Source organism: Oncorhynchus tshawytscha, linkage group LG03 (assembly GCF_018296145.1).
Source record: "Oncorhynchus tshawytscha isolate Ot180627B linkage group LG03, Otsh_v2.0, whole genome shotgun sequence".
Lineage (NCBI taxonomy): Eukaryota > Metazoa > Chordata > Actinopteri > Salmoniformes > Salmonidae > Oncorhynchus > Oncorhynchus tshawytscha.
Window position 1 is genome coordinate 16,818,451 of NC_056431.1, and position 26,087 is coordinate 16,844,537.

Genomic DNA, 26,087 nt, shown 5'->3' on the forward strand with positions numbered 1-26,087 from the left:
AAATGGTTCCCCTATGGGCACAGCCAAAGAACCTTTTCAGGTTCTAGATAGAACAAAAACGTTCTAAGAGTGTACCTGTACAAATATGTATTCTACTACTCTGAGCAAAAATATAAACGCAACATTCAACAATTTCAAAGATTTTACTGAGTTACAGTTCATATAAGGATATCAGTCAATTTAAATCAATTAATTAGGCCCTAATCTATGAATTTCACATGACATGGGTGGGCCTGGGAGGGCATAGGCCCCCACAAAAGGGCTTTATTAAAGAAATAAATCAGCTGTCCGGGTGGCTGGTCTCAGATGATCCCACAGGTGAAGAAGCCAGATGCGGAGTTCCTAGGCTGACGTTGTAACGGCTGTCATAGGTGGAAGAAGGTGAGGACCAAGGTGCAGTGTGGTACGTGTTCATACTTTTAATAGGTGCGGACTCCGGCCGCAAAACCTGGGGAGGGTCTGGGTGGGCGTCTGTCCGTGGTGGCGGCTCTGGCGCGGGACGTGGACCCCACTCCACCATAGTCTTGGCCCTCTTAAGTGATGCCTTGGGAGCGGCGACCCTCACCGCCGCCTCGTACTGGGGACCCTAACAGCGGGCCCGAATAGACGGGAGACTCCGGCAGCGCCGGACAGGCGGGAGTCTCCAGCAGCGGCGTAGTGAAGGGCGACTCCGGCAGCGCCTGACAGGCGGGAGTCTCAAGCAGCGCCGTAGTGAAGGGCGACTCCGGCAGCGCCTGACTGACGGGCCGCTCTGGCAGCTCAGGACAGACGGGCGGCTCTGGCCTGGAGAGAGAACTTGGAGGGAGGAGAAGGAGAGAAAGCCTGGTGGGTGGGGCTGCCACAGGACCCATCAGGCTGGGGAGACCTACAGGAGGCCTGGTGTGTGGAGGAGGCACCGGATGGACCAGGCTGTGGGGGAGCACTGGAGCCCTGGTGCGCAGCCTTGGCACCACTCCTCCAGGCTGGATGACCACTTTAGCCCTGACCATCCAGAGTGCAGGCACAGGTTGAACCGAGCTGTGGGTGAGCACTGGAGATCTGGTGCATACTACTCGCACCTCTCCCTTAGGCTCAATGCACACATTCGCCTGGCACGGGCCGGAGCGTAGGCATAGGGCGCACTGCACCCTCCCAGTAACCCGGAGACACAGCACGCAGAGCCGGCGCAGGATAAGCTGGGCCGAAACGGCGTACCGGAGACCAGACACTCTGAGCCGGCACAGCACGGTCTGGCTGGATGCCCACACTCGCATGGCACTTGCGTGGGGCTGGCCTATAGCACACCGGGCTATGAGCTCATACTGGCGACACTGTGCTCTTGACCGCATAACACGGTGCCTGACCAATACTGCGCTTCCTCCGGTAAGCACGAGGAGTGGGCTCAGGTCTACAACCTGATTCTGCCACACTCCCCGTGTGCCCCCAACATTTTTTGGGGGTGGGGACTGCCTCTCGTGTCTGTCGCGCTGCCGTGCTACCTCCTCATATCGCCGCCGCTCAGCATTAGCTGCCTCCAGTTCTTCCTTGGGGTGGCGATATTCCCCAGCCTGTGCCCAGGGTCCCTTGCCATCTAAAATCTCCTCCCATGTCCATGAGTCCAGAGAACGGAGCTGATCGATACCACACTGCTTGGTCCTTGGTTGGTGGGTAGTTCTGTAAGGGCTGTCGTAGGTGGAAGAAGGTGAGGACCAAGGTGCAGCGTGGTACATGTTCATACTTTTAATAATGGAACTGAACACTGATTAACAAAACACAGAGAACAACCAAAACAGTTCTGTCTGGTGCAGACACAAAAACAGAAAGCAAACACCCACAAACAAAATGGGGAAAACAGTATGATTCTCAATCGGAGACAACGAACGACACCTGCCTCTGATTGAGAACCATACCAGGCCAAACACATAGAAATATAACCACATAGAAAAAAATAACATAGACTACCCACCCCAACTCACACCCTGACCAAACTAACACAAAGACATAATTAAGGAACTAAGGTCAGAACGTGACAGACGTGGTTACAAGTAGTCTGCGATTGTGAGCCCGGTTGGACGTAATGCCAAATTGGAGGTGGCTTATGGTTGAGAAATTAACATTCAATTATCTGGAAACCGCTCTGGTGGACATTCCTGCAGTCAGCATGCCAATTGCACGCTCCCTCAAAACTTGAGACATCTGTGGCATTGTGTTGTGTAAAAAAAAAGCTCATTTTAGAGTGGCCTTTTATTGTCCCCTGTACAAGTTGCACCTGTGTAATGATCATGCTGTTTAATCAGTGTCTTGATATGCCACACCTGTCAGGTGGATGGATTGTCTTGGCAAAGGAGAAATGCTCACTAACAGGGATGTCAACAAATTTGTGCACAGAATTTGAGAGAAATGCTCTTTTTGTGCGTATAGAACATCGTATGGGATCTTTTATTTCAGCTCATGAAACATGGGAACAACATTTTACATGTTGCGTTTATATTTTTATAGTTGATATTTGTTGAGTAGGAGGAAGTTAGGAAGAAGTTATGTTTGTAGATTGACACGTACCTCGCTTAAGAGCAAACGCATCTGGGTAACATATATCTGGGTTTTGTTGGTGTGTGTCCACTGAGTCCCATAGAGAGAAAGAGGAAGTGTGTGTGTGCTCAGCATCATTTATTGGTGTTGTGTGTGTGTGTCTCTGTGTTTAACAGTGAATGTACTTAACAGTTTTACGTAAAAAAAAAAAAGGTATTTAATAGCTCATGGCCAAAGTCACACCTCTATTTTCCCTTCATTCCTCATTCCCCCTCTCTTTTCCCTGCTTTCTCTCTCTCCATTAGCTTAATCTCTCTCTCTTTCCCAGCTGGGCAGTTACTGCTTCGGGTGGCAGGATTGCATCAGCAAGCCGGCTTTTCTCCTCCGCTATCCCTCTCTCCCCAGCCCCCCCCCCTCTCTCCATCACTCCACCCCCACTCCTCCGTTCATTTGTCTCAATCCCACCCCATTTTCCTCCCTTGCTCTCAATGCCTCCCCTTCTCTGCGTATTCTCTCTCTTGCACCCCTTTCTGTTATTCTTCTCTGCCGTCCCTTCTACAGTCCCCACTCCATCTCTCTCCCTTTGCTTTTCTCTTCACCCTTTCATATATCCACTTCTTCCTCCATCTTTCCATCATTTTCTATTCTCCCTCTCCCTCCCATCTACAGTGTCTGATAATCTCTCTCTGCTTCATCTCTCTTCATCCCCCCTTCTACCCCCCTCATTCCATCTCGCTATCTCTCTCTTCACCTCTCTTTATCCCACCCCTTCTACCTCCCTCATTCCATCTCTCTATCTCTCTTCACCTCTCTTTATCCCCCTTCTACCTCCCTCATTCCATCTCTCTATCTCTCTCTTCACCTGTCTTTATCCCACCCCTTCTACCTCCCTCTTTCCATCTCTCTATCTCGTTCTTCACCTCTCTTTATCCCCCCTTCTACCTCCCTCTTTCCATCTCTCTATCTCACTCTTCACCTCTCTTTATCCCCCCTTCTACCTTCCTCTTTCCATCTCTCTCTCTATTTTCTACTTTTATCTCCCCTATTCCAAATGTCCATTCTGAGGTAGTAGGAGTTTAAACAAACTGAGGCAGGCAGAACAGCGGATATGAAACCCATAAAGAAGCCTGCGGAGGTCCAGAGAGTATTAGCCAAACAAATATACCCTTCCTGATTAAAGCTGTCCCCCTATCGCACCACATCCTTTCCATATCGTCTAATATCCTATCATACCAACATGTTTCCTACTAACTGCTCTTCGTCTCTCTCCTCTGTCCATTCCCCATCGTCACTCTCTTTATCCCTCGCTCTCTTTGTTTTCCATTCGTCATATCGGAAACTATGCGAAGGGGGATGTCATGTTATAGATGCTTATAACTGTTTATGAGGACTTTTTCGCTAAATGACGTGCTCCTTTTTTTGGTTTTGAAAGGGAATACTGTTGCCCTCATCACGCTGTTATACATTTTCTCATTATCTAACACACACACACACTTTTTCTCTCACTCACTCTGTAATGTGAGGCGTTGTTGTCTCCCTCACAATAACTCTTCAGAGGGTTAGTGTGTGACAGTGACACTTGGTGTGTGTGTGTGTGTGACAGTGACACTTGGTGTGTGTGTGTGTGTGTGTGTGTGTGTGTGTGTGTGAGAGAGTGATGTTGGGTGACTATGGTCAATAGAAGTATTGTACTGTATCCAACACCTGTGTGCTATCTCATATCATACCACCCAAGTGCTGCCAGGCATCGCACGCACTCACTCACGCTTGCATGCACACACACGTGTGTGTTTGGCCATGTCGGAAGGCAATTGGTATCAGATGAGGACTCATGAAGAGAAGATGATGACCTGAGAAGATGGAGAAGGAGCTGGAGAGGATCACAGTGGAGAAGGAAGGATGAAGATAGCCCTCAACTGAACCAGAGAAGAAGAAGAAAGAGAAACAGAGAGTGATCATACATTGTGCATGCTCAGAGAGGTGGAGACGGGGAACGTCCAGTAAAGTAGAAATTGTGTTGAAAGCAGAGCAAGAGACTGAAAACAAGTGGGAGGATGAAGAGGCAAGGTCACACAGGCACAGTCCTGTTAGAGAGAAGGAATGGTGTGATATTGCAGTTTGGAGGACAGAGTTGTACAGAGATCCATTGGCTGTGGGTGCACGGTTGGGCGTTTTCCTCTCTTGTTGCTCTCTAAATTTAGCCCCAGGTCACTCTTAAGTGCCTCCTTGATTAACCCGCCCTTCTCCCCTTCTCCCTCTTTTCCTCTCCATCATAACAGTCCATCTATTCCTTTACTATTCTTCTCTTTTCCTTGTTATATTCCCAAATACATGAACCATTTCCAGTCCACATTTTGCCTTCAAGGCATCACCTCCCAACAGATGGTTCCTCTTCCATGCATTGCCCAAATGGGAGGTTTTCACGATGATGTGTTTGCCACGTCAACAGGCCAACTCACATTATGTGGCTCAAGTTGCGCAGCTTAATAATGGAGATTTCACACAATCTGAAATGTGCTGTAAATGTACAGTAAACCATAGGGGGCAACCATAGACTGTACAGGGGCACAACTCATTTAGCGAACCCCTAAACATGAAGCCTAGGTTTACACACCAAGCAACCTTCACCTCTAGAGGTGTGGTTCAAAAATATAGCCACAATCTGATTATTGGCTTTTGATTACGTCTCTTTACCCAGTGGGCGGGTTAAGTACTCAATACTCATCTGTGGTTGGTGAAAAGAATGAAAGGGGGTGTTTTGCTCTGAATGTTCGCTCCTCCTCCTGAGTGCTGAGTTCGAGTTTCCTGCATGAAAAACTGTTCAGTTGTTCGTCGAGGCGCGTACTCCGACATATGGAGAAAAGTTAACGGATTCGCCCTCCATGCGCTATTATCTGACGCCGCCTGTTCCACTGGAAACATCTAACTGTCATTTTATCAACGTTTATGAAAATATTGTAATAAAGGGAAAGAGAAGGATAGGAGATCACCTTTGATTTAAATTGAGGATCATTCTCTGTTGATCCCGTCCTCGTTATGTCCCGTGTCACTGAACCGCTGCCAAAAACGCGTCAAGAGAGAATGAAAGAAATCAATTTACGGGTGAGTGAATAGTCATATGGCTAAATAACTGTTCAATAAAGTATTCAATAGCATAGATAATACATTTACATTTTCAATAGCAATTTGTTCAAATGTAGTAGGCCACTAGTAGCCTATATCAATAGTTCTGTAACATGGGTTATTCTAACATGTATAATAGCCTACATGTGTTTATTATTTAAATAGATCATGATGATGTCTTTACAGTAAAATACTGCAATTACTTGGAAATCCCCCATTTACTTATCCCGGGTATACCAAGATGAGTGGGGGAAACGAGAGCGCTCTCTCGGACTCCTGCTTTGTATGGTAGCAACTGGCAATGTAATGAAACAACCTTTTAATAATGATTTAGACTATTATTAAGGCTAATGCTTTTGTCTTCTTTGTCAATGTTTGTCCTTGCATATCATAGAAAACCATATCGCTTGGCAAAAGGGTTGCATAGTGCGGCACAGCAGCCAAAGCTTGAGACCCCGAACATGTTGTCGGTGATAGAGGAAATCGCTTGGGGGAGGGGGGAAAACCGCAAGTGTGTGTGTGTGTCATTGGTCTAGTCGTGGACTATACGGAATATTACGGATCAATAATATGTCGAACAGTAATTGCAATACGATGCAGTTATGCTATTAGACTCATGACACGTATTCAAAAATTGTAATATTGTTCAACTGTTTTCTGAGCGATACCGTTGCAAATGCTCTACAACGTTATACGTCAAAGAGATGCCTATTCTTATAATCATTGGATTTGTTATAAGTCTCCCGGCCTCTGTTGTCTGTCTTCGCCATGTGATTTGGTTGCTGCAGCATGATGATAACGATACATTGTCTCTGTTTCGCAGTAATTGTATCAAGCACTCTGAAAGTGACGAGTGGAATATAGCACAGTTGTGGATGTGTGTTGCCGTCATGTGCTGCATAGTACTAGGTCACACACAGATACTGACATATCCAAATTGAAAAAGTAGTTTCTCAAATACACTTATAAAAAAAAGGTGCTATCTAGAACCTAACAGGGTTATTTGACTGTCCCCGTAGGAGAACCCTTTGAAGAACAATTTTTGGTTCCAGGTAGAACCCTTCCCACAGAGGGGACAGTCGAAAAAACCCTTTTGAATGTCGTTTTTTCTGAGTGTATGGTATGGCTAAAAGATCAGAACGTTGAATGTGTTTGTGTTTACTGATCACTCCTTGTCTTGTGTGTCTGAGTTCTACTAAACACGTGTGGTCATGCTGTTTACTGTCCCTTCACACCTGTTTAAATCAGAAACATTTCTACAAGTTTAGCATCCGTTTAGTCCACATGATCTGTTCACTTCCCTTTCCCAGCCTTCTCTTCTGCTCCACTTTGGATCCAGATCTGGACCAGCTCTTATCTTCCACAAAGTCCCCATAGTATCATTTTAATGCATGAAATATTTTGGCTCTATTTTATAGTCTTAGAACATGGCAATAGTACATATCCCTCCTCTCTCCGCATTAGCCTGCCTACCCCCCCTGTATAACCTGTTGACTTGTGTACCTGGTCTTTGACAGGTTATGCAGGTGTAATATGCTCCTCTTGCTTTATGCCTATCATTATTGCAGCAGTTTTAATTCATCTTACTGCTTCCTGATCAGAAGGTAATGTGTGTGTGTGTGTGTGTGTGTGTGTGTGTGTGTGTGTGTGTGTGTGTGTGTGTGTGTACAGTGAATGTGTGCTACTATCTCTGTGTGATGTGTACTGTGAGCTTGGTCTGTGTGTATACTATGACACCTTATCTCACTGCTTTGTGTGTGATTGAAGTCAGAGCTCAGATGTTTACAGGTAAGTTCCTATGGAAACACAAGTGTCAATGTAGTTCTGTCTTGTGTAGCCTTTTGCTTGGTTAACCTTTAATGGGGAAGGCCACAACCTGACTGTGGGATTTCAGCCTTTTGGCCAAAGCTAATTTAGCATCTCGGTGTTGTGACCCCCACCCCCACTAGAACAAGCAGACCCAAACACATACATGCCAACAGATGTGACTGGCGGAAAGGCATGAGGGCTGGCATGCATAGTCACACGGAGCCACATGCCAATACAAACTCCTAGTGCCAGACAGTCACATATGAAATACCCCAGGGCTCAATGTCTACACATACACAGACAAATGCGCACACACACACACTTCTGGTCTGTGTGTATGTGTGAGAGAAAGAGATTTGGCATTGGCATACATTCAGATCAGCCAGAAATCCCATGTTTCATGCATTTCACAACCCAACCCTTTCTTTTCTCTTGGGGGTTTCATTGCTGTTCATTGGACCCTATGCACCCCAGCAAAGTTGCACATCATTGGGTAGAATGTGGGGCAGGACAGAGAAGGGATTGTGACATATACAGCCCTGGGGGAAGATGAGAGATGGGGTCTGAGTGAAAGAGATGGAATGAGAGGGAGAATCGGAGAGGTTGGGAAGGGATAGCGGACGATAGAGAATGATATTGTGCGTGTGTGAGAAAGAGGGAGGAAGCTCTCTTGTCAGTTGTCACAGGGTCTCCATTGTACCAGTTGGGGAATGGCTCTGACTGGTGGGCTTTAACCACATCATCTCTCCCTCATTGCTGTGCCAATAACTCACTTCACACCGAAGTTACTTTAGATATATTCTATATATTTAGGGCTTTGTTATTGCCATTTCGTATATCAGAGTTTTAAATCTACCTGGAAGACTAATATTATGAGATGTGAAGTTGGCTGAAAGTGTCTGGGTGAGTCAGAAAGACAGGAGGTGAGTCAGTCCTTACCCTTTTGGTAATCACATTTTGAGGGCGAGTGTTTCATTTGTGTGGGTTGCTCAATGGGTAGGCAGGCATTGGGCACTTGTGTTGTCGTATATCTGTTTGAGACAGGTGAGGAGTGTCTGTTTGATCAGCCTGTTGTAGTCTCATTATGTGCTCCAGTGGTCGGTGCCTCCAGGAACAATAGCCGGGAGTCTAAATGGAATACCTACACTCACTCTCACGCACAGAAATGCGTGCACGCACACACTCCAGTTGTCAGACTGACACACTGCGCTCTGTCCTTAAACCCAAGGCCATAAGCTCCCTAATCTTAACGAAGCCTTTGATCATGTGACCTCAGAAACCTGCAATCTAACCCTCACTCTTCACTCCCCCCGGTATGCCAATATGACTTATGACCTGTAACCTTTCCTTCTTCAGATCTGCAGCCCAATGAAGGGAGACAGACCGACACCATTGAATTACAATGGATAGAACATACCTTTTTTTTAGGGGTTGATGCAAAAACAATTGTTACAGCAAATCAAGTCTGACATTTGTTAAGTAGAACACATTAACTTTAGAAGCCTTTTTAAACCTTGAATACACGACAACTTTGCATTTCCTGTTGTGCAGAACAATTCTCAGCAACAAAAAAATTATCAAATTAAGATCCTACATCTGTGTGTGACATGCTGAAAGACCACCAGACAAGCAGGGAAACAAGTGAGCGGATGCCATTATTTAATCTTTAAACCAAATATATATTTAAAAAAAATAATGTTCTACCTAGTCAAAGTGGCATGTAGCCTTCCAAATGGTTATTTATTTAGGTTAAATGGTGACCTGTTGGTTCCATTCATGGTATTTTATATGGGCCCAGTACTAGATCAGCTTCCATTTCAGACAGTGCCGTAGAGGGGCCATTCTTCAGACTCATAAAGCGGGCATGCATCATATGTCTGCAGGCCCAGGAATAAGGAGTGCCCAGTTAATGGGCCTGAACCGCTCAGTCATGTGACAAAATGGAGAGGGAAGGTTAAGGGCAGAGGAAGAGAATGAAAGAGAAAATAGGAAATAAACATCAACATCTCGGGCCACGCTCCCTAGTGAGAGTGAGAAGTGGTGTTAAAGTCATTGAGAGGAAAGAGATGGAGAGCTGGTCCAAGGCTTACTGGATAATGGTTATGGTTCGGATTGGGCAAAGGTGTGTTTGGGAAGATAGACTGTAGGCTTGTAGGCCAAGGGAGGTCTGGGTAGAAAGGAGCAGCTGAAGGTTATTGATTGGTTATCAGATTTACTAGTTCAAATCCTATAACCTGAATTACCTCATAAAGAAGACAATTGGCCTGTATCAATGAACAAGGCCTTTCTTTGTGTTTGGTGGGGAACATGCTTGGTTTCAACTCTTCCAGCTTTTACAGACCAATGAGGATCAGGTAAATGTAGCATGTTTTTTTCACTCTATTTGTGCAAATAGAGTGATATAATAACTGGTGTGCTTTCAGAGCTCTAGGGACAGCAAGGATCCGGTTACAGGCTAGTGTGTGACTGATGCTGGCAAAGCACCTCACCTGTCCCCTCTGCCCCCCCTCTCGCTCTCTCACCCTATCTTGCTCTCTCCCTCCATACAGCACCTCCCTCTCTGCCCACCTCACCAACACACACATCTCCACAATGGCTTTCTCAAAGGTTGTAATATGAGAGGAATGAAAAGTAAATTAGAAAAAGGAACAGAGAGGGAGAGAGGTGATGTGGCAGAGGGAATTAGAGAGTGGGTGGTTTGGTTATAGTTGGGGTGGGTAGGGGGTCGGGGGGGTGGGTAGGGTGTCGGTGGGGTGAAAAGCCAGACAAACAGACCATACACTATACAACATGCATGCACGCACACAAACACTTGTGTTCATGGGTTACTACTACACACACACACTTTAACACCCAACAGAGACATAATCACAAACACATGGACACACCATCTCACCTTCTGTCGACAGATCACACACTGTCATTGTGGTCACCAGTGTGTGACTGCACCTGTGTCAACAGTGTTGCTTTTAGGGGGCTGTGAAAACGTTCTTCCAGTCAGCCTGGTAACAGACCATGGGTTCACCTCACAGCTGTTGACTAGACTGGCAGGGGAATGGACCAATCACATGTGGAGGGAGGAGAGAAAGTGAGAGAGAAGGAGGATTAGAGATTGAGGAAGAGGAGAGCGACAGGTTTGGCTGGCTACTCGGCCACAGGCTCCAGCCAAACGCCATGCTCGTTTCTTCTCGGCGGTCATAGAGCAGGGGGGAAGACTCAGTTGTCAGGCTAGCGAGTAGTTACAAAAGAGCTGGAGGAAAGAAAACATTTAGGAGAAATAAGGATAGGTGGAGGGGTGCTTAGTAGTCTGTAGGTAAAGGACTTTGTGTAGGGGGTTTGGGTGTTGCAATAGCTAGCATTTTATTACAGGTGTTTTCTTTGGAGTCTTAGCATTGCCTTTGTGAAACCCCCACTAGAGGTGACTGAGTGGGGGTCAGGCGTGGAACCCAAACTAACTAAAGCCAGAGTCACAGGAAGTGAACTCATCAGAGAGCTTCTTAAAACAAACAACACCCTGTGTGAACCTGATGACCAGTCAATAGCCCCAGTGCCCCCCTCACACTCCCCCTGAGTGGCTGCTACTGGGTTGAGTCTGCTACAGTAATTACCCAGCAGACTGAAATACTGTAGCTTCATCACATTATCCTGGCTTTCATAAGCACTGATCTGAATAGAAGCCGTGTGGTGCCAGGACAACAATCTCTCCCTCAATGTGATCAAGACAAAGGAGATGATTTTGGACAACAGGAAAAAGAGGACCGAGCACGCAGTGGAGCAGGTTGAGAGCTTCAAGTTCCTTGGTGTCCACATCACCAACAAACTATCATTGTCCAAGCACACCAAGAAAGTTGTGAAGAGGGCATGACAAAACCTATTCCCCCTTAGGAGACTGGAAAGATTTGTCATGGGTCCTCAGATCCTCAAAATGTTCTACAGCTGCACCAAGCTTCCTGCTATCCAAGGACCTCTATACCAGGCGGTGTCAGAGGAAAGGCCTAAAAGTGGTCAGACTCCAGCGGCTCTGCTACCGTACGGCAAGCGGTATCGGAGCGCCAAGTCTAGGTCCAAGAGGCTTCTAAACAGCTTCTACCCACAAGCCATAAGACTCCTGAACAGCTAATCAAATGGCTACCCAGACTATTTGCATCCCCCCCTCTTTTACACCTCTGCTACTCTCTGTTGTTATCATCTATGCATAGTCACTTTAATAACTCTACCTACATGTACATATTACCATATTACCTATCCGGTGCCCCCACACATTGACTCTGTACCGGTACCCCCCTGTATATAGTCTCGCTATTGTTATTTTACTGCTGCTCTTTAATTACTTGTTACTTTTATTTCTTATCCATATTTTTTTTAACTGCATTGTTGGTTAGGGGCTCGTAAGTAAACATTTCACTCTACTAATCAAATTTGATTTGATTTAGTTGATAGTTAGCAACATTTTTTAAGGATTAAATATGTTTATTGATTATGAAAACAGATTTCCCCAGATTAAGATGCTTCTGTTATTTTATGTTGTAGTGGTAGAAACAAGACCTAGGGGAAATAGTTGTAACCATAAAACACTGGTATGTGGACTCCTACTGGGCAACAACTCTCTCTCTCTACTGTTTATGAGTGCCGTACCTTTTGTAAGGAATTGTTCCATAAGTCAGTTTGTGTGTGTGTGTATAATATGTGTGTGTACAGATGTAGGATCTTAATTTGAGCCAGTTTGGTACAGCAGGAAAATAATCCTACAACAATAGGAAATGTGAGTTATTATGTAGATATAATGAATGGACATTTTTGTAGGGATTGATATGTTTTTCGCAAAGGGAAAATCAGGTCTGAAATTTCTAAGTGGAAATTACAAACTTCAGAAGCCTTTTAAACCTCAAATACATTTCAAGTTTTAAATGTTTAGCATTGCAGGAAAGTTCTCCTGCAACAGGGTGATCAAATTATGATCCTACACGTGTGTGTGTGTGTGTGTGGGGGGGGTGTAGCTGTACTTGTTATTAATTAATGTGCCCTTGGGACAGTCAGGTGCTAACTAGGGGGCAGACATTTGTTTTCCCACATAACTGTGTGGGCTCGCCTCACATCATCAAGGTCATAGTGTACTAAGCCTCATGATGGATGCCATCTGTCTCTGATACAGATGTAGGATCTTTATTTGATCACTCTTTTGTTGCTGCAAATTTTAAATGCAAACTTGTAGGTTATTCAAGGTTTAAAAGGCTTGATTTGCCCTACAAAATATTTCCATGAATTATGATCCACATTTTCTGTTCATGCAAGGTTATTTTCCTGGTGTAGCAAACTGGCTCAAATTAAGATCCTACGTCTGTAGTCTCCTCACCTACAGGAACATGCAAAGGATGGACACGTTCACGCTATTATAATCACCACCTTCCCCTGCTACCACACACATACAGCACAAAGATACTATATCCTTGCCTCCCCTTTGCTGCCACACAAACACACACACACATATGCATGCACGTACTGAATGCACACACATACACACTAAGATGAGAACTATGGATCCACACACTCAATGTATTTTTCCAATACATTTAGTAACCCTTAGGATAGAGTTCTAAACACATCCAGTAGTTCCCTTCCCCAGTGTCTCCAGTTTCTCCATTTCTCTTTGTGTTCTTTGTCTGCTCTCTATTTCTTTGTTCCTCCATCAATACACGCTGAAATCCAGTTACCTGCTAGGCTCTCTCGCTGTGTCAGGTATTCTCTTCTCCTCTTTTGTTTCCTCGCCACATCACTCTCTCTATCTCTCTACCTCTCTCTGGGGCTCTCTCTTCCCCCTGTATCCGTTTCTCCATCTGTCTGATTTTTCTCCCCCCCCTTCATCCCAGGCCCATTTATTTCTCACTTAGGTCTCTCTTTTTCTCCTTCACTCTTTTCAGCCTCCTGCTCTCGTGGGTTTTCCCCTCCAAGCCTCTCCCTCTTTCCTAGGTATCCCTGTTTCATTCTCTCTCTCCCTCGTACTCACTCTCTCTGTTAGATGACCTAAGAGGAGATGGAGGAGGACTTTTTGTATAGACAGTGAATACCTTTAAACCCCCCAAAAAAGGAGTGAAGTTAGGCAGAGACTCTCCATGTTGCTATTGACGATCTGATCAAGCTGTGACACTTCGTAGTGTAGCTATTCCATCACTCTTTTTACAAATCAAATCAAATCAAATTGTATTTGTCACATACACATGGTTAGCAGATGTTAATGCGAGTGTAGCGAAATGCTTGTGCTTCTAGTTCCGACAATGCAGTAATAACGAGCAAGTAATCTAACTAACAATTCCAAAAAAAACTACTGTCATACACAGTGTAAGGGGATAAAGAATATGTACATAAGGATATATGAATGAGTGATGGTACAGAGCAGCATAGGCAAGATACAGTAGATGATATCGAGTACAGTATATACATATGAGATAAGTATGTAAACCAGGTGGCATAGTTAAAGTGGCTAGTGATACATGTATTACATAAGGATGCAGTCGATGATATAGAGTACAGTATCAACGTATGCATATGAGATGAACAATGTAGGGTAAGTAACATTATATAAGGTAGCATTGTTTAAAGTGGCTAGTGATATATTTACATCATTTCCCATCAATTCCCATGATTAAAGTGGCTGGAGTAGAGTCAGTGTCATTGACAGTGTGTTGGCAGTAGCCACTCAATGTTAGTGGTGGCTGTTTAACAGTCTGATGGCCTTGAGATAGAAGCTGTTTTTCAGTCTCTCGGTCCCAGCTTTGATGCACCTGTACTGACCTCGCCTTCTGGATGGCAGCGGGGTGAACAGGCAGTGGCTCGGGTGGTTGATGTCCTTGATGATCTTTATGGCCTTCCTGTAGCATCGGGTGGTGTAGGTGTCCTGGAGGGCAGGTAGTTTGCCCCCGGTGATGCGTTGTGCAGACCTCACTACCCTCTGGAGAGCCTTACGGTTGAGGGCGGTGCAGTTGCCATACCAGGCGGTGATACAGCCCGCCAGGATGCTCTCGATTGTGCATCTGTAGAAGTTTGTGAGTGCTTTTGGTGACAAGCCGAATTTCTTCAGCCTCCTGAGGTTGAAGAGGCGCTGCTGCGCCTTCCTCACGATGCTGTCTGTGTGAGTGGACCAATTCAGTTTGTCTGTGATGTGTATGCCGAGGAACTTAAAACTTGCTACCCTCTCCACTACTGTTCCATCGATGTGGATGGGGGTGTTCCCTCTGCTGTTTCCTGAAGTCCACAATCATCTCCTTAGTTTTGTTGACGTTGAGTGTGAGGTTATTTTCCTGACACCACACTCCGAGGGCCCTCACCTCCTCCCTGTAGGCCGTCTCGTCGTTGTTGGTAATCAAGCCTACCACTGTTGTGTCGTCCGCAAACTTGATGATTGAGTTGGAGGCGTGCATGGCCACGCAGTCGTGGGTGAACAGGGAGTACAGGAGAGGGCTCAGAACGCACCCTTGTGGGGCCCCAGTGTTGAGTATCAGCGGGGAGGAGATGTTGTTGCCTACCCTCACCACCTGGGGGCGGCCCGTCAGGAAGTCCAGTACCCAGTTGCACAGGGCGGGGTCGAGACCCAGGGTCTCGAGCTTGATGACGAGCTTGGAGGGTACTATGGTGTTGAATGCCGAGCTGTAGTCGATGAACAGCATTCTCACATAGGTATTCCTCTTGTCCAGATGGGTTAGGGCAGTGTGCAGTGTGGTTGAGATTGCATCGTCTGTGGACCTATTTGGGTGGTAAGCAAATTGGAGTGGGTCAAGGGTGTCAGGTAGGGTGGAGGTGATATGGTCCTTGACTAGTCTCTCAAAGCACTTCATGATGACGGATGTGAGTGCTACGGGGCGGTAGTCGTTTAGCTCAGTTACCTTAGCTTTCTTGGGAACAGGAACAATGGTGGCCCTCTTGAAGCATGTGGGAACAGCAGACTGGTATAGGGATTGATTGAATATGTCCGTAAACACACCGGCCAGCTGGTCTGCGCATGCTCTGAGGGCGCGGCTGGGGATGCCGTCTGGGCCTGCAGCCTTGCGAGGGTTAACACGTTTAAATGTCTTACTCACTTCGGCTGCAGTGAAGGAGAGACCGCATGTTTCCGTTGCAGGCCGTGTCAGTGGCACTGTATTGTCCTCAAAGCGGGCAAAAAAGTTATTTAGTCTGTCTGGGAGCAAGACATCCTGGTCCGTGACTGGGCTGGGTTTCTTCCTGTAGTCCGTGATTGACTGTAGACCCTGCCACATACCTCTTGTGTCTGAGCCGTTGAATTGAGATTCTACTTTGTCTCTGTACTGGCGCTTAGCTTGTTTGATAGCCTTGCGGAGGGAATAGCTGCACTGTTTGTATTCAGTCATGTTACCAGACACCTTGCCCTGATTAAAAGCAGTGGTTCGTGCCTTCAGTTTCACACGAATGCTGCCATCAATCCACGGTTTCTGGTTAGGGAATGTTTTAATCGTTGCTATGGGAACGACATCTTCAACGCACGTTCTAATGAACTCGCACACCGAATCAGCGTATTCGTCAATGTTGTTGTCTGACGCAATACGAAACATCTCCCAGTCCACGTGATGGAAGCAGTCTTGGAGTGTGGAGTCAGCTTGGTCAGACCAGCGTTGGACAGACCTCAGCGTGGGAGCTTCTTGTTTTAGTTTCTGTCTGTAGGCAGGGATCAACAAAATGGAGTCGTGGTCAGCTTTTCCGAAAGGGGGGCGGGGCAGGGCCTTATATGCGTCGCGGAAGTTAGAGTAACAATGATCCAGGGTCTTTCCACCCCTGGTTGCGCAATCGATATGCTGATAAAATTTAGGGAGTCTTGTTTTCAGATTAGCCTTGTTAAAATCCCCAGCTACAATGAATGCAGCCTACTGTTACTCATACGTGCTATGGCAACTGGTGACCGTGCTTGTTCACAAAGGTCGTTCTGAGGATATTTAATTAATCATTAGATATAATTTTTTTTCACTCTAAGCTGTTGATGCCATCTGAAATGAGAAAGACAACAGACAAGCATTGTTTATGGCCCATTAACCAGGGCTCGTCTCTCTCAGCCTCTCTCTCTCTGCTACAGCGGACAGTAGCAAGCACACTCTCTCCCATAAGACCCCCTTCCTCCTCTCCTAGAACAGAGGCACTGCCATTAAGCCTCTGCTCTTCACGCACGACACAGGGTTAACTTGAAGGAGATCCTGGGCTTCCGCAGACCGATTGTGTCGCAAGCAAAGGCAAAAGGGCTTTGTTCTCCCAGTGTATGTCCACATGCTGACTACCACTAACTCTGTTATGGCATGCCAAGGGGACGTTCCTGTGATGTCGCAAGGACAGCCCTTCCTGCCCGACACACCTTGGTTTAGTTTGATGAACTCAAATAGAGGCCGACTGCACAATGGTTTTTGATTGTTTACATATGTAATTTGAGGAACATAATCTCATTGGGGACCACTGGCATATGTCCCCGTAAATTTCAAACTATATCAATAGTGTCACGTTTACATTTGTTTTCAGATTCAACTTAAGTTTCTGTATGCAGGTCATTCTAGTGTGGTATTCTGGGAATCCTTTGTGCACTAATGACTTTCTGTCTCATCATTAGTTAGTGATGTCATTCTGAGGTTACTTGACCACTTATTCACACCTCAGATTAGACTGCGCTGATCTCGCTTCAGTGAGCTGGCGTCACACGGTTGAACCCTTCTCTCCATCAGGTTTTATGCTCTCTCTACAACCCTCGGTTGAAAGTGTGTCGGCAAAAAGAATACATGACACATAAACAGAGGAGAGGACACAGCCGACGCTATTCAGTCAACCGGAACAAGGATCAGCCAAGCTTGTTATTGTCTGGCTGTAATAACGTATGACTACACTCTGTGGATAATGAGTTACTTAAGGGAGAGCAATAGTGGGCCTACACATCAAAACAAAGCTAGATCATTTATTTTAGCATTGATTCAGTGTTATGAGCAACATGATGTGCAATACATGATGAATGTATTTACAGTCTTAATGCATTTTTAAACATTGTTTTATTGAACTTTTTATTTGTTATAAGTTAATAAACATTTATGTTTACAGCATCCATGCTATAGTTACCAGTCATATAGTTAGTAGAAGGCCTATGGTTCAAATTCCTAGTTGATTAGAACTTCCCACTGGGCACAGACGTCATTTCAATGTCTTGTTTTGATTTACATTTGGTTGAGTTGTCAACTAACTTGAATTCAACGTGAAATCAACAAAAAATGTAACCATGTCTTTGGATTTATTTAAAAGTTGGGTGGAAAAAGCCGAAATTCTGTCACGCTGATGACTTTTTACAAATCCAATCAGTTTCCCATGTTGATTAAATGTCATTACATTGAATCTTAGTGTTAAAATGACATGGAAGCAATGTTGATTCAACCATTTCTTTGCCCAGTGGGTTGTCACTGTTCTTTACTTAACCTACATTCACTACATATCCAGTTATATGACAGAAAAAATGCCTAAAATGTCTGCTAAGTCAGTCAGACTGAACAAAATAGTTTAACAAGCTCAACTCTGGCTCCACTGCCTTATCCATGAAACAGGAAGTCGGTAATAATGAACTTCCGGTGTGTGATGTCAACACTGAAGCACTAGCATGGACATTTTGGCAGAATTACTGAGAAAAAAACTGCTTTTTACAAAAATGTCTGGACTGTGTATACAAACCCATTTCCAAACTATGTTTTTCAGGCACATTGTGAGTTTTGTTTCTCCCTTTCCTGTTTAGTTTTGTTGTGTCTGAGTCTCTGAGGCTGTTTGGTTCCAGGAAGGGGAGTGAATGACATGTCTTCATAGAAGCTTTTAATAGAGGGACCAAAAGTGAGCACATTCACATTCTCAGGCATCTGCACATGTGTTCAGTCCCCTGAAAACAACAGATGCCAGTATCGCAGTCTGAAAGGGAACAGAGACTTCCTGAGTCTTGTCGCTTCCAGATAGCACCCTTCATAGAAATAGAAAGGGAAGAATCTATATGGCTCTCTGTCCATCTCATCTGAAACTCCTCTGACCTCATCTGTCATGGCAGCCCAGTAAAGTGCATGCTAGACTTTGTAGAAGTGTCATGATAAATATGAAGTGTTTATTGTTGCTGCAGGAAAACTGGTTGCCGCTTGGAAACTGACTCATCAGAAATGGGCGTGTGGCATAAAAACATTTTGACAATTGCTTTAAATAGTAATGTCCATTGTATTTATTATATACTGAACAAAAATCTAAACGCAAAATGTAAAGTGTCCCGTGTTTCATGAGCTGAAAGATCCCTGAAATGTTCCATACGCACAAAAAGCTTTTTTGCCTGTAATAAAGCCCTTTTGTGGGGGAAAACTCATTCTGATTGGCTGGGCCTGGCTCCCCCAGTGGGTGGGCCTTGCTCCCAAGTCCAATGGCTGCACCCTTGCCCATGTGTTATAGTGGGGGTGCTGAGGAGTATTTCTGTCTGTAATAAAGCCCTTTTGTGGGGAAAAACTCATTCTGATTGGCTGAGCCTGGCTCTCCAGTGGGTGGGCCTATGCCCTCCAAGGTCCACCCATGGCTGTGCCCCTGCCCAGTCATGTGAAATCCATAAACTGGGGCCTAGTGAATTGTTGCAATTGACTGATTTCCTTCTATGAACTGTAACCCAGTAAAATCTTTGAAATTGTTGCATGTTGCATTTTTATATTTTTGCTCAGTATATGTCTTTGCATACACACAGAACTCCATGTTAACTGCCTAGCACTGTGTATCTGTATCTATTTGGCTAGATTCTTGGTCATGCCAACCTCTTGGTTAACCATTAGCATCAATAAAGCCAGATCCCAGCAGCATACCCAAGCTTCATTGCTTACAGTAAACCAATTACGTAACTTCCTTCCATCTAAAAAAAAAGTTATACATGCCACCTTATATAGACACCAGTGCCAGTCTAATACGAATTTACCAAACAAAGGATTAGCCATGCTACTGGCTGGCTGGCTGAATTTGGCCAAAGGTGCTCTTCGACCACTGAGAGACAAAGTCTACGATAGACTCCCCCATCCAAAATAACAAGGAACGTTGCCCTCATCATACATTTTTCTGATCACTCCCCTATAGCAGGTTTATTGACCTGCTGGTAGTTTGTGTTGTTCACCACAGCAGCATGTTAACAGCTCTTTTATCTCTGTCTCTTATCTGTCTGGGGTCAGAGTTCAGACTGGGATACTGTTAAATGGCATAGTGGTGGTTAGGGTAGAGGCTTGTGACCTAAGGGGATACTGGTTCATAATCCCCAGGTGAGATTTGTATACTGCTTTTATGGCCTTGTGCAGGATACTCATTCTCTGTAGACACACCTGACGCGCGTGTGTAAAGTATCTCATTTTAGATTGAAACATGGATGTAAAAATACAGGTATTATGATGTAATCTTGGTTCAATATCCTGTTTGGTGGTGATAGCCTTTTTTTCAGTGTACGAAGTTCAAAGGAGATATTTCTCCCAGTGCGGGTTTTCCGTAATACAATCAAACATTCCATAGTACATGTTTGATTGAATCCCTAGCCCTTCATCTGATCATCATTGAGAAGTTGATCCTATGACGCTTGTACAGCCAAATAGGGTGTTATCTCAGGGTCTTGTGGTTGGGGGTGAGATCTAACGGTGGTAGGGCCATGGACCCTAGAGGCCTCCTTAGGCTGATTAACTCAACACACTGTGATGTGGTCTCCTCTCAGACTGGCCAGGAGCACGGGAGAGGCAGTTTAATAAACAAGTCGACTACCGATTTTTACCAGTAGCTCTCCTCTGGCGTCCAGACAGTCTGAGGGTCAGCCAAGGACAGATATCTGATACAGGGGAATCCTATGAGAGAGGAGGAGGGGAGGGGGACTATACACTGTACATTGAGTGTACAAAACCTTAAGAACACCTGCTCTTTCTATGACACAGACTGACCAGGTGAAAGCTGTGACCACTTATTGATGTCACATTGATGTCAAATCCATGTAGATGAAGGGGAGGGAAGCGGTTAAAGAAGTATTTTTAAGCCTTGAAACAATTGAGACATGGATTGTGTATGTGTGCCATTCAGAGGGTGAATGGGCAAGACAAAATATTTAAGTGCCTGGCGCACCAGTTTGAGCGTGTCAAGAACTGCAACGCTACTAGGTTTTTCATGCTTAACAATTTCCTGTGTGTATCAAGAATGGTCCACCACCCAAAGGACATCCAGTCAACTTGACACAACTGTGGGAAGCATTGGAGTCAACATGGGCCAGCATCCATGTGGGACCCTTTCAACACATTGAGTTCATGTCCCGACTTGAGGCAGTTGTGAGGGCAAAAGGGGGATCAACTCAATATTAGGAAGGTGCTCCTAATGCACTCAGTGTATATCCTTTTTCAGAAATGTTGGTAAATTAGTTTTTATTGTTGTAAAGAAATTATGGAAGAGATTGGAGTGATTTTCTTCAGTCTGTGTTCATGGTATGGTGTTGTTCAATGATAGACATGTATTCGTTTAAAATCTATCACTTGATGGTTTCATTTCAGAAAGACAAATAATGCTACTTTTTTTGGCAGATTGCTACATATCCACCTCACTCTCAGAGAAATAAGTGCCACTGCTAGGTTAAAAGAACTGTACAAAGTATGCATTTGTGGCATCAATATAAAATGAATGAATGCATTTCCCACCCAATACAGTTACAGTGGCAGGAAACAGTAGGTGAACCCTTTGGAATTATCTGGATTTCTACATAAATTGGTCATAAAATTAGACATCATCTTCATCTAAATCACAGCAGACAAACACAGTCTGCTTAAACTAATAACACACAAATTATTGTATTTATATTGTCTATATTGAATGCATCATTTAAACATTCACAGTGTAGGTTGGAAAAAGAATGTGAACCCCTAGGCTAATGACTTCTCCAAAAGCTTATTGGAGTCAGGAGTCAGCTAACATGGAGTCCAATCAATGAGACGAGATTGAAGATGTTGGTTAAAGCTGCCCTGCCCTTTAAAAAACACTCACAAAATATGAGTTTGCTATTCACAAAAGCATTGCCTGATGTGAACCATGCCTCGAATAAAAGAGATCTCAGAAGACCCAAGATGAAGAATTCTTGACTTGCATAAAGGTGGAAAGGGTTACAAAAGTATCTCTAAAAGCGTTAATGTTCATCAGTAAGACATCGTCTATAAATGGAGACAGTTCAGCACTGTTGCTACTCTCCCTAGGAGTGGCCATCCTGCAAAGATGACTGCAAGAGCACAGCACAGAATGCTCAATGAGGCTAAGAAGAATCCTAGAGTGTCAGCTAAAGACTTACAGAAATCTCTGAACAATACTAACATCTCTGTTGACGAGTCTACGATACGTAAAACACTAAAGAAGAATGGTGTTCATGGGAGGACACCACAAAAGAAGCCACTGCTGTTCAATAAAACCATTGCTGCACATCTGAAGTTCGCAAAAGAGCATCTGGATGTTCCAAAATATTCTGTGGACAGATAAAACTTAAGTTGAGTTGTTTGGAAGGAACACACAACACTATGTGTGGAGAGAAAAAGGCACAGCACACCAACATCATAACCTCATCCCAACTGTAAAGTATGGTGGAGGGAGCATCATGGTTTGGGGCTGCTTTGCTGCCTCAGGGCCTGGACAGCTTGCTATCTTCGACGGAAAAGGGAATTCCCAAGTTTATCAAGACATTTTGCAGGCTAATGTAAGGCTATCTGTCCGCCAATTGAAGCACAACAGAAGTTGGGTGACGCAACAGGACAGTGACCCAAAACACAGAAGTAAATCAACAACATAATGGCTTCATCAAAATAAAATATGCCTTCTGGAGTGGCCCAGTCAGAGTCCTGACCTCAACCTGATTGAGATGCTATGGCATGACCTTAAGAGAGCGGTTCACACCAGATGTCCCAAGAATATTGTTAAACTGAAACAGTTTTGTAAATAGGAATGGTTCAAAATTCCTCCTGACCATTGTGCAGGTCTGATCCACAACTACAGAAAACTTTTGGTTGAGGTTATTGCTGCCAAAGGAGGGTAAACCAGTTATTAAATCCAAGGGTTCACATACATGCTTACACGGTGTGTTCAAAACAGACATGAAAACATATTGTTTGTGTGTTATTAGTTTAAGTAGACTGTGTTTGTCTATTGTTGTGACTTAGATGAAGATCAGATCAAATTTGATGACCATTTATGCAGAAGTTCAGGTAATTCCAAAGGGTTCACATACTTTTTCTTGCCACTGTATATGAGATCTGTCTGTAGAACATTCACCATTGACATTTTATTCATTTAGCAGGTGCTCTTAAGTGCATTCATTTATTTTAATGTTTTTATTTAACCTTTATTTAACAAGGCAAGTCACTTAGCTATTTTAAGATAGCTAGGTGAGACAACCACGTATCACAGTCAAATATACAGGATATGAACATTCCATTCCAGCTAAACACATGTTCATATAATTCTAAAATCTATGAATGAAAAATCTGAGAACAGTAATATTTTACACACACATGACGGTACCCAGAAGCAATCTTTTCTGATGAAAACATTTGTGGATATAGCGTCGTGGAAATGAACTCTTAATTTCTTCATAGTACACACTTTCCCAGTCTTACTTCCTAGCCTTTTCCTTGTGATATGTCTATTGTCATGCAATAAAGACATTTGAATTGAGTAGTGGGAGAGAGAGACCAAATAGAGAAAGAGCAAGAAGGCCTTGTCCTCTGCTCATCCACCAAACAGTGTAAATTCCTCAGTGGAGTAAGGTTCGATATCTGGAAGGCTTGGGCAGAGGTTAAGTCTGTTGCCTAATCTGCCCCTTAATAGTATCTTCTAATCCCTGGTCTATGACCGCAGCTTCTCTCTTCCTCCCCACTGCCCCACCCTCTTTTCATTAAAAAGTCATTACGCCCATTTGGTAACAATTTACCAGCAGCGCCGCTCTTCAAAAACTGCAATGTGGCATTCTTTCACTCAATTAAATGCTTTTAGCAATCTCACTCACTCTTCTCGCTCTCTCTTCCTATCGCTCACTATCTATCTTTCTCGTCTTTCACACCATCCCCTATCCGCCCTGAGTCAGAGGATTCTAATCCAGTCTGTTAATCCACTATAGAGGAGTGTGATAAGGAGGGTAGGATAGAGAGAGACAAGAAGAGAGGGAGAGGGAGAGAGAGAGAGAGGGAGTGAGTGTGTGAGAGCGATGGATAGGGGGAGGGGGGAAATTCAGTCAGTGTGCCAGATATCTAGCGTAAGAGTCAGTTCTATAGAAAAAGGTCTTAATAAGGTGGTCTTGACTGATGGAGCTGACTGTGCATTAATAATAGCGAGGGAGGCAGTTTGGTAACAGTCGACTAACCTACCTCTGCTCTGCGGGGGACAGAGTGGATTAGAGCATGCTGCCGCAGTGCTCATCCTACCGCCATTAAAGCCATCCCGCCTCAGACATACTGTACAGGAGTTGCTAGGCGATGGACGCTACATGGATGCAGTTAAACTCTATGGATTAATTCTTCCCGAGAAGCTTAGAAAGATTTACCAAGCATTGGCTTGGTACCCAGTGCCAAATTGTGCACCTGTTTTCATCCTCTTCAAACCGGAGTGAATGTAAATGTGGTTTACTTACTGTCCATACTGTGTGTGTTTAGACATGAGGGTCTGAAAGTGGACCCGGTGTCCTGGACCTAAGCTGTCTCCCTGCCCGTCTCACCTCATTCCACCGTCATTACAGCGTCACAACTGTAGCTAGTCATCACACCAGCATGGTGCATGTGTCAGTGTGTCCTATATGTCCTTACCCTTGAGTCTCTTTCCGCCACTTTCACCTCAGATCAAAATCTTGGCGGGTTGCCTTTTTAATTAGCTAATGTAAATGGATGGGTTTGAACTCCCCTCCCTTCTTCTTTCACTCCATCCATTCCTCCATACTCTGCTTTCTTTCCTTTGGGTGTGTTTTACATACCCCTGAGATGGTGCCATGGAGGACATGTCCTGAATGAGTTCCTCACATTGGGGCCCCCAGGCCTTTTGTTTAGGTTCTCAAAGGAACCCCTGACAAATCCCTCTTTTCGTTATTTCTCTTCCTCTTTCCGATAACATTATAGTTGTGTGGCACGTTCCGGTGAGTTTAACCCCTCTGCTGCCCATTATGATAAACCAACCGGGTTAGCTTTCCTTATGTGTACGTCAAGGGTCTGAAGTCTGCACTCTTAGAGAAAAGGGTTCCAAAAGGTTTCTTCAGTTAGAACGTTTTTTTGGGTTCAATCTCATCGTAACACCATAATTGATAATTAGCTGAGAGCATTTAGAAAAACAGAGAGTGACAAAGCCACTGAAGATGGACTACTTTGTCTGTGTTCACAACATCAGGAGATTAGTTTGTGACTAAAAGGCCACCGGCTGTGAAAGGCTGTTTGGTACCTGACCATTCTGCTTACTTAGCAGCACGGCCAGAGTCACAGCCAGCAGCATAGACTGGTGCTCTGGTCTGGACACAGATAGACAGGCTGCCATTAAAATGTGTGGTATAAAATAAGGCACCATGCTAGGAACAGCTGGATGTTACAGAGGCGAAGTAATACTGGAACATTCACATTTTAGTCACACCTACACAATTGCAAATGCACCTATACTAATTAGCGTAGTGCACACACACACACATTCTTAGATGCACAAGGACACATGCAGGCGCAATTGCTTAAATACAGACTCACACTGAATACACTTGAGTTATGCTGAGGCAGCATGGAGAGCCCTGTAGTGTAACAATGGGATTAAAGACAGTCCCCAGGCTGTCAATCTCCTTGAGTGGGAGGGAGAGAGATACTATTCCTGAAAACACCACATTTACAATTCCTCATGCACCAGCTGTCCTCATTCAGTGAAACTTACTCTATGAAACAAAGTGCATGCTGCATATACAGTATGAGGAGACCTGAGTACCAGACAAGCATCTCACAGCTGTAGAATATCCAGAACGGTTGACAGTGTCAGATGAGCGAGAGTTAAAACAGTTCATATCCACACAGATTGCATCGGTTGGCGCTGATTTGTGTGTTTGGTTACAGAACAAAGAGAAGGAGCGGATGAAGGAGAGGGAGAAGGAGGCGCGGGAGCGGGAGGCGCGCTATAGCAACGGCCACCTCTTCACTTCCCTCACCGTGTCTGCCACCACCCTCTGTTCCGCCTGCAACAAGAGCATCACCGCTAAAGAGGCCCTCAGCTGCCCCAGTGAGTACCACACACACACACACACTATTGTAGGCAGTACATACATTCACAAGGCCCAGACAAAAGCCTAATGTTATTAGCGACAACATTATTGGGGTATTGATGTATTGATGCATCACCAGATCAGGACCAACAGACATCTTGCCCCAGGGTTGTCATATTGAACTGTTAGGAAGATTACCTTTTTGTGTGTGTATGTGTGTCTGTGTGTGTGTCTGTGTGTGTGTGTGTGTGTGTGTGTGTGTGTGTGTGTGTGTGTGTGTGTGAGAGAGAGAGAGAGGTTAGTGACTGTCTAGTGTGACTGTCTCTCTTTCTTCTTGGGAAGAGAAAGGGTGAACAAAAGAACAGCAGGAGGAAGCAGGAGAGAGAGATTGGGGCTAGAAAAAAGGAGA

General features: G+C 44.7%; 1 protein-coding gene across 5 annotated transcripts in view; it reads left to right on the plus strand.

Annotated features, from left to right (window-relative positions):
- LOC112228789 (rho guanine nucleotide exchange factor 2-like) overlaps positions 1-26,087 on the plus strand; it is a 56,463-nt gene that overhangs the window by 17,400 nt on the left and 12,976 nt on the right. For 4 of the 5 annotated variants that reach the window (XM_042310932.1, XM_042310938.1, XM_042310947.1 and 1 more), the window contains one exon: positions 25,533-25,695. In XM_042310932.1, the coding sequence (XP_042166866.1) occupies positions 25,533-25,695 (163 nt within the window). Of the gene's footprint in view, positions 1-5,318; positions 5,611-25,532; positions 25,696-26,087 lie in introns of those variants that run through there. The other variant, XM_042310953.1, reaches the window with a different exon arrangement.